The 9,137-nt window shown below is 41.1% G+C and overlaps 1 protein-coding gene across 1 annotated transcript in view; it reads left to right on the top strand.

Moving 5' to 3' along the window:
- The window catches only part of LOC101848094 (linear gramicidin synthase subunit C), a gene marked incomplete in the record, with an annotated part of 21,080 nt that extends 13,427 nt beyond the window's left edge, over positions 1–7,653 (top strand). The window contains 4 exon segments of the mRNA XM_013090405.2: positions 61–234; positions 1,158–1,290; positions 2,195–2,276; positions 4,786–7,653. Of these exon segments, the coding sequence (XP_012945859.1) occupies positions 61–234; positions 1,158–1,290; positions 2,195–2,276; positions 4,786–6,071 (1,675 nt within the window).
- Positions 7,654–9,137: the final 1,484 nt, after the last annotated feature.

Here is a 9,137-nt window from a genome sequence, read left to right as displayed (position 1 = left end):
CCCAAAAAAAAAACGCCCTCCCCCCTGCCGGTCCCCTATTCTTTTGTTCTCTACCTTCAGCTCAGTGTGGCCGGATAGTCACGTGCCCTTGGAGAACAGCGTGGCGTTGTACATGCCCAATAGTGTGTCCTACATCCTGTCCGTCATGGTCTGTGTGAGCAGCCGACGTCACTTTGTCCCTCTACCCGTGGAGCACCCAAGTGAGCGCGTCAATTTCACCCTCAACGATGCCAGGTAAAGCCTGTCTACCATTTTGTTTTGTTTTTCAGGGGTTAAACATCTCACTAAACGCAAAAAGGTGATTTCGTAGGATGGGTACTTGGACTAGCGAATAGAGTATAGAAGAGGAGAGGAGAAAGCGAAGAATGCAGAGACAGTGTGCTTAAATTAAGTGAATATCAATCATATATTTCTAAGAAAGTGGTCAGAGTACAATTGTACCATTAATTAGATTGGTTGCACTTCATGATGGTGTTGAGTGGGTCCGTTTGCTTTCCCTGAACCCACAAGAGCCTGGGGAAAGGGGAGAGGGGTATAAAGCATTGAAATTAAATATGTGTTCAAATATGTCGTCAAAATCGGAGCGAGGCAAAATAAAACTCACTGACCTAGGCCAGTTTACATGGTCGAATTGAAGTCAGCTCTAGATGGTTTGTTTTTTCACTCTGGTAAAAGTAAAGTTAAACTCTTTTAAAGTGAGCCGGCACCATCGTCTGTCACGCAAACTGTGAGCACACCGCCTGACACCATACGAACACAAATCACTTCAACACGCATGCATAAACTCACGCAGACATGGACACATACACGCATGCACCTGCCCATGCACACGCGCACACACACACACACACACACACACACACACACACACACACACACACACACATATATATATATATATATATATATATATATATATATATATATATATATATATATACACACAAACACATTTTCTCTCACACACATACACACACACATACACTCACGCATACACACACATAAACACACAAACACACACACACGCACGAACGAACGAACGAACGAACAAACAAACAACCACTAACATACACACCACAGTTTATGCACAAGGTACCAGCTGAGCTAACGACATGCCCAGCGCACTGTACAAAGTTTCAGCACTGTATTATCTCTAGGGCTTCAGTGATTATTGTCAACAAGAGCCAGTACGACAAAGGCGGTTTGGACCATCTTCAGCCTCGCATCCTGTGCAAAGTGTCCCCAGAGGTGTTCCCAGTTGAAGAAGAACTGTTTTTGGTCTCAGTGGAGGTAAGAATCTTTGCACAGAAACGGCTGCCTTCTTCTTCTTCTTCTTCTTCTTCTTCTTCTTCTTCTTCTTCTTTTTCTTCTTCTTCTTCTTCTTCTTTTTCACCACCATCATTCAGCACCAGTAGGATGTTACTTTCTCGTTTTTACCTTGAAGATAAATTTGGTTGCTATATTTGGACGTTCACGCTCAACTTACGGTACAAACTGTTGCTCCAAGTTTTTGTTCTCATTCAATAGCTAAGCTGTTACTGAAGTCCTCATACTCGGATAATAATTACTCATCTATAATTAAACGATACTCAATAGCAGTAAAAGCAACCCCTGTAACAGTTAAAGGAGCCTAACTGGATGCAATGTTTGTCTCTCTGACAAACTTCTGTAAAGCGGATTACTTTCGGAACGATAGAACCTTTGTTTCATAGGACCGATTACCATGCGTCCGTAAGAACACCGAGCTCTCAAAGTATGTAGAAAACTGTTAAAATACTTTGATAGTGCCAGCACTGTTCTTTCTCTCTCTCTCTCTCTCTCTCTCTCTCTCTCTCTCTCTCTCTCTCTCTCTTTCTTTCTCTCCCTCTGTCTATATATAACTATCTATCTATCTATCTATCTATCTATCTGTCTGTCTGTCTATCTATCTATCTATCTATCCATCTATCTATCTATCTATTTTACATTATCCTCCCTCCTTTTTTCTTTGTTCATTCTATCTTCAATCTCTACTTCTTTTATTTGTAAGCATACTGTCTTTCTCCCTGGTATCCTTATAAAAGTAGAAAAAATAATAAGCAGAGAAACTAATGATACTAATGAGGGATGTGTATACCTTTCAAAACAGCACTCTTGCCTTTCAATACTTTATTTATACTCTTTTTCCGTATTTGTTCTTTTCCCCTCTGAACAGCTGGACACAAAGGATGGGGACAAAGAGACAGCCACCGTAGTCCCGAACTGCTGCTACATCATCTACACATCAGGCTCTACAGGTGAGTTGCTCCTGAACTCTTGCAAGTCGTAAGCCTGTCTGTTCCCTGCTTTGTCATGACGAAAATTGTTTTGAAAGATATATACACGTTAGCTTTTTCCACATAAAAAGAAAGGTTTCAATTTACAAGCGTGAATTACTCAACTACAATTGTAAGAAAAGAAGTAAAACATTTGGTATGTGAGGATACAGTTCAGTTGTAGTACAGGCTAGCTGAAATGGTGAAAACCATTTTTCTTTAAAATACAAATAATAATTCAGCATCTAGTTAGTAGACGTGAAGATTTCTAAGGCTAGGCGCGCACACGGCAATTTTAGTTGCGCAACAGTTGCTGTCTCCGGGCAACTTATTTTATTAACCGCGCGCACAAAGCAAAGCAACAGCCACGCAACAGTAGGCTATCATCATTACTGACTTCCTCATAATTTGACGACATGGACTTCCACGACGCAGATGTTGTCTGTGCTCTTGAGATTACATTTAGAAAGAATAAAAGGAAAAAGCGGTTTTGGGTTCACCCTTTGACCAGTCAGAGGTTTTTAAAAGGGCATTTTGTCAAACTTTCTTATCTCTGTCAGCATACTCATCTGAGGTCTTGTTGTAGAGGACAGGCTTCTTTTCAATGATAGAAATAAATTTGTCAATCCAAGTTGGATCGCTATCCATTTTCTTCTCTAGCGGAAGTGAAACAATGCATTGTGTGTACCTCTGTCAGGTCTGTGCTGAGTGAAAAAATGGGGGGAGTGGCGGGGCCTTGTCGAGTCCGGAGACAGTTTGGTTGCCTGTGCGCGCATGTGTGTGTTTGTATGTAACACAGGAGATTTGAGCAACAGTTGCATTGCCGGAAAGGTGTCACCAAACACAAACTTTTCAGTCTTCAAAAACCCGAGTTGCCTGTGTGCGCGGTGCTTATCTATAATTTCATTGTTTACATTTGGCGAGGAAACTGTTGCACAACTAAAGTTGCCCTGTGCGCGCCCAGCCTAAGAGTAAGAGTTAACTCTTTGTTGGATCTAATTATGGCGTTCTGTGGCGTTAAATGAGCAGCACAGTTTTGCGATTAAGTCGTCAGACTCATAATTGCTTTCGATTTCAGCTTATTTTGGTGAAATGTTGCGTCTTTGGGAAATGTATATTTTCATTTTCCTCTTCTCACCCAGCTGAAAAATCAGTGTGTGTGTTACATATACGAAAATGATAGTCTTTTAGAAGAAATCCGGTTGCAATATTGTATGTCTTCACGGTGGACTTACAACGCAATACATCTTAAAAGAACATGCCAGACAAGGGACTTCCCGTATCATCAGCCTCCAGTTTGATTGGAGGGGAGGGGGGTGAAAATTAATAGCTCTTCAACCTTTAAATTTGAAAGGAAATACTGACTTCGGTATTGTATTGTAACTGTATTTCTAAAATTCATTTTGGAGGCTGGCTGCTTCCACCCTGCATGTCAGGTTCAATCCAGCCCGAGAAAGATACAATATCCCAGCAGGCAGACGGTTTACTTGACTAAACAAAACAAAACCCTTCCCCACATGGGAATCGAACTAACGTCTTCAGTGAGCCATAGAGAAGAGCCTAACATTGACACACCAGACTTCAGTAGTTCCTCCCTGTTACCCTAGAGTTTAACGTAGAGGTCCGTGTGCTCGGATTTGCTTAACCTAATAACTAGGTAGAGCGAGCAGAATTGTAGGACGTTTTGTCGTCTCAGTTCAAGTGATGAACCACACGGAAGTTTAGAAGGCTAATGTACACTTATCCAGTTTTTGAGGAATGTGTATGTCGGTTGCTATGATCATTCTGACCAGATTTTTTTTTTTGCGTTTGCCTTCCAATTTTCCCTGTCTCAGTCGGCGGCGTTAAACTTTTATTCTTGCGGCAAGCGTAAGTGTCAAAGGCCAGCCTGATCCTGGTACAAAACTGATCTTGAAGATGCAGTTAGGGGGACAATTGTCCACCCCAGCTTCATGCATCTGAGAGAGAAAAGGAGAGCAAAACTGGGCAGGGTCTGCAACAATTTGCGCGCTGACAACACTAAGCTGTGTTTATTTCTTCTAGATTTTTGAGGTTTTGAGCTATTTTCAGTATAATTGTGCCTTTTCTTCTGTCTGTCCTGGACAGTTTGTCGCACAACCTGCAAGGCTGCAAGTGAGTTGTGACTTCTGTTGATAGGACAGCAAGAAGAGAATTACAGCATATTTTTGCTCACTCCAATAAATGCCCTTAAGATGTCTTTAGCTGGACCGCGACGGGGAAGGGGTAATCTCCGAAATCTTCGCCCATCTTCGCGGGACAGAGGTCTGAACAACTTCAAAAACTCCCGGAAAAAAATCCCAAAGGCCCAATCAAGGATTCCAAACAAGGTTATTTGGACTTCAGCCCAGCATGATACCAATTGAGCAAACGACTTACCTGCATGAAGGTTGTTGTGCTAAATTCTCTGTACATTGTTATTTTATGAAAATATACAATTATACGATCTTTACTTGTATTGCTTATTTCTTAGGCCGACCAAAGGGCGTCCAGTGCCACCGACCTGGCGTGGTGAACCTCTCGAAGGGGCAGATCAAGTTCTGGGATCTTGACAAACATGACGTCACCGCACAGTTCGCTTCCATCGGATTCGACGCGGTCATCTCAGAGATGTTCACCGTGTTCCTGTCCGGAGGCACCCTGGCCGTGCTCTACACCGACGAGCGTCAAGGCGACGAGTTCAAGAAGGTCATGGTAGATCTCAACGTCACGGTCATGACTCTCCCCCCAGGCATGTGGAACGTTTATGATCCAAAGGAATTCCCCACTGTGAAAAAGGCCATTACAGCAGGAGAGGCATGCACACGCCCAATTGCTACCAAGTGGGCTAGTCACGCGCGCTTCTTCAATGCTTACGGACCAGCAGAGAATACGGTCTGTGCTACCATTTTCGAGTTTAACCCGAAGCAGGGGACGGACGGTGATCTGCAGGACTTGCCAATAGGCTATGGTATTGAGAACGTGCAAGTGTACGTCTTTGACGAGTTTCTTAAACCAGTCCCTCCTCATGTAGTAGGAGAGCTCTACATTGGCGGAAATTCCCTCTCAGCAGGTTATATCGGCCACGCTCGGGCTATGAATGAGATTCGGTTCCTGCCCAATCCACTGTGTCAAGGCCAGCTGCTGTACCGGTCAGGTGACCATGCCGTGGCCTCGGAAAATGGCGACCTCACCTTTGTAGGCAGACTGGACGACCAGGTGAAGATCCGTGGACAGATGGTCCACTTGAGTGGTGTGGAGAAAGTCGTGCTGAGCTTCCCCGGAGTGAGCGAGGCGGCTGTCGTCAAGCATCAGGTCGGACAATCTGACGCAGCACTGGCTGCATTTGTGGCTCCTGCCGATCTGTCCAAGTCGGAACTCATGGCGTACCTTCAGAGTAAACTCAACAAGTATATGATCCCCTCCTACGTCAAGTTTATGGACGTCAGCGAGTTCCCTAAGAACCTCAGCGGCAAGATTGACAGGAAGAAGCTGGAAACGGATGAGTCTGTGATGCGTCGTGACACGTCGGACGTCCTGCCACCTGCCACGCCCACAGAGCGACGCCTTGCCGAAATCTGGGCCGATCTTCTGGGCCTGAAGTTGGCCATCGTGAGCCAGGATGACGAGTTTGAGGATCTAGGCGGAAACTCTCTGAAGAATGTTCAGCTGCTGGAGATAATCAAAAGAGATTTTGCTGTGAGCCTGCGGTATACAGACATCGAAGACGGCACTACTCTCTCGGAGATGGCTGCTGAGATTGACCAGGCCATGCAGTAAAGGCCTCACTGTTGAAACTTCATTTCTTAGCCTAGTCTAGGGAAAAACGATTGTTAAGTAGATTTTTCACGAAACGCATTCACTAATAAAAATGAAATTCGGAGGAAAAAAGTTTGAGATATTTCCAAGCAGGCCGTTTTCTTCATATTCAACAATAACCTTTAAATTTTACTTTCACGTTCCGTTACAACACTTTATTTACATAGCTCTATTTTTATCAATTCTTTTTCTCAACTTACCAAGTAGATGCGTACATCAACATCAGTGTTTCTTCAATCTGTCTTACAGCGTGCTGTAGTAACAACTTATCCCTTTATTTGGAATCACACAATTTTCGTGGACAGAAGCTGCTTTAAGGTATTGGAAATATCTTTTTTTAGAAGACAAGTAGCAGAAAAAAATCCGTGTGCACTCATTTGCCTTTTGTAATTAAATAGTTTTACTTTGTTCGTCCCGAATTAAAACTACAGGTACCTAGCTATAGTATTGCGAAATAAGCTGCCTTTTTCTTTCAAATAGTAGAATTGTTTTGTTGATACCTACGTGCTGTTTATTTAATCCCTTGACTAAGAACTGATTTGTGAATATTTACCTTTCATTGAATGAGTTCGGTAACAGACATTTCATTACTTTTCAAGAGAATATTGTGTTTTAAAAAACATGTGAGATTTTTCAACAGAATCAGTTTTTCCTTTTTTTTTTCTTTTGGTAGTATTCATAAGAGTGCCCATAACTATCTTGATTACATGTATTGGGAATCACATAGCCCGTGGACTTAATTGAGTCTTCAGGTTTGGGATAGGCATCTAACTTTCACTATTCATTTATATGTTTCCGTTAGAGTTATTTTAACACGTTTCATTATATTAAGCTTATTTTGTTAGCCCATCTCCTTCAATTAGGATAAGTTAATTGAATTCTGTAACCAGTATTCCAAACACTGTGAAAGATAAAACTACAAAAAGTTTACCTACTTGTGTTTGTTTCATCTTTCTTGACCCCTGACTCCACTACTATCGAAGCTCCAACCATCAACATCAGCATCGCCAGTATCATTAGGCCCAGTCGTAGATCTAGCCTCTGGTTGCTCTAGTGGTGATCCCTTGCCACTTCCACTATCGTCAAAAATCATCATCGATGTTATGCGAAACATTGCATCGTCTTCAACTGTCATATCCACCGATATATCCGACTGGGTATCGTCATCTGGGTCTGGTTCAGGATTTTTTTAAATGTCAAGAAGATTGCGACCTGAAGGGTCTAGCAGCGATAAATCACTAATTTTTTCTTTAATTTGCAAAAATTCCAAACTTTAGGTGTAAAACTGATCTTTATAAGATAATCCGATACTTTACTTCCTGCTTGCGACAGAGTCATCTGGAGTTACTTCCCCTGTTTCAGGTTACCAGCGGTAGGGCCAATAGGAAATGACAGCGTAAACCGACACCAGGGGTTTAGGATTTTAAGGGTTTTTAAATAACCATAGTTTTGATCTACCTTTGTCTAATTATATTTGTCCGCTTTTTGTTGTTGTTTGGTAGTTGTTTTTTTTTCAAATTTTTCAATAAAGTAAGTAAGCGTTTGTGTTTTGCTGTTTTTCGTAAATTAGATTTTTCGACAAAATTAGTTTTGCCTTCTTTTTTTTCTTGTGTTCATTAATGGCATTTTTTCACAGAATCAGTTTTAACTTTTTTTTTTGCTAGTGTTCATAATTATCCTAATTATCGGGAGTCCTAATATAGCCCCTGGGCCTAAGCCTTCGGGTTTGAAACAGGTATCTTGTTGTCACTGTACATTCATACGATTTATCCGAACAGAGTTTTATAGTTTTATTTCAAGTTTTTTAAAGCTTTTGATTATAATTATTATTTGTGAGGCATCGTGGTGAAATCAGGCCCTCGTCAATCAAAACAGCGAAATCGAAGAAATCGGCAATTTTTCCACTGGTTTGGCCACTTTTTTTCCCAAATTTTTTTTTGGGGGGGGGGTTTGGCCTAAAACCTTTTACATCCATTTAAAAAAAAGTATTTCCGTCTGGATTTTACTGAAAAATATTGATTAAAGCCACCAAAATACGTAAATTTTCAGTCTGGAAGTCACCAAACTTTGGCGCCATTTCTCAATAATTCGACCTCTGAAACCAAGCGAAACCCACCTTTTTAAATCGCAAATATATCCTCTTATATTCAAGACAGATGGAACTTTTATTCTTGGAAAGCTAGACAAATGAACAAGTTTTAAGATGATATCGGTAACCGTATAAGCCCTAAACCCGATGAGCGCCGGATTTCACTGTGCCGTGACACATAATTAAGCTTTTTAAAATTTTCCTCATACTGTAGCTCCTTTGAAATGGTCATGGTTTTGAACTACCCGTGTCTCATTATGTTTGTCTGGGTCTTTTTTTTTTAAACTTTCATTAAAGTAATTAACTGAAACATGTGTGAAAGCGTTTGTGTTTTGTAATCAATTTTGTTTGTTTCGTTTATTTGTTTGTTTATTTGTTTGTTTGTTTGTCAGAGTAAAGAGATGCACCTTGACACAATAACGGTCTTTTAATGCAAAGGGGAAAAACAGGAAAAACAAACAGAAATAAAAGAAGAAAAGAAAAGAAGTAAGACATGTATTTTTCAGTATATTGTATGCTCTGGAAGAAAATTGAGCTTTCGACAATGCCAATATTCGAAGAAAAAGTGTTGTTATTGTTGTGGTTGCTGCTGCTGCTGCTGCTGCAGATGATGATGATGATGATGATGATGATGATGATGATGTCGTCAATGTTGTTCTGCCTTTGATAACTACGAAATATTCGTTGAATAGCGCGCTAAGGCAGTACAACCTAAAAAAACTGGAAAGAAAATGAGTCCCAAAATTATTGTCCCTGCGCTTGCAGAAAAAAATAGAAGACAAAGACGTTTAGGCAAAAGCGAAATCGGAGAAGGCAAAAATTCTTCCCATGAGAACTTACTGAGTAATGGGCAAAGCAAAACTTTACACCATAATTACAATGCAAAAATGCTTGGGAGAAAGACATGATTTCAGGTTTTGAAAAATATTTTTAAAAGG

Source organism: Aplysia californica, unplaced genomic scaffold, assembly GCF_000002075.1.
Source record: "Aplysia californica isolate F4 #8 unplaced genomic scaffold, AplCal3.0 scaffold00027, whole genome shotgun sequence".
Lineage (NCBI taxonomy): Eukaryota > Metazoa > Mollusca > Gastropoda > Aplysiida > Aplysiidae > Aplysia > Aplysia californica.
The sequence above is the reverse complement of the archived record's forward strand: the minus strand, read 5'-3'. Positions and strand labels throughout refer to the sequence as shown.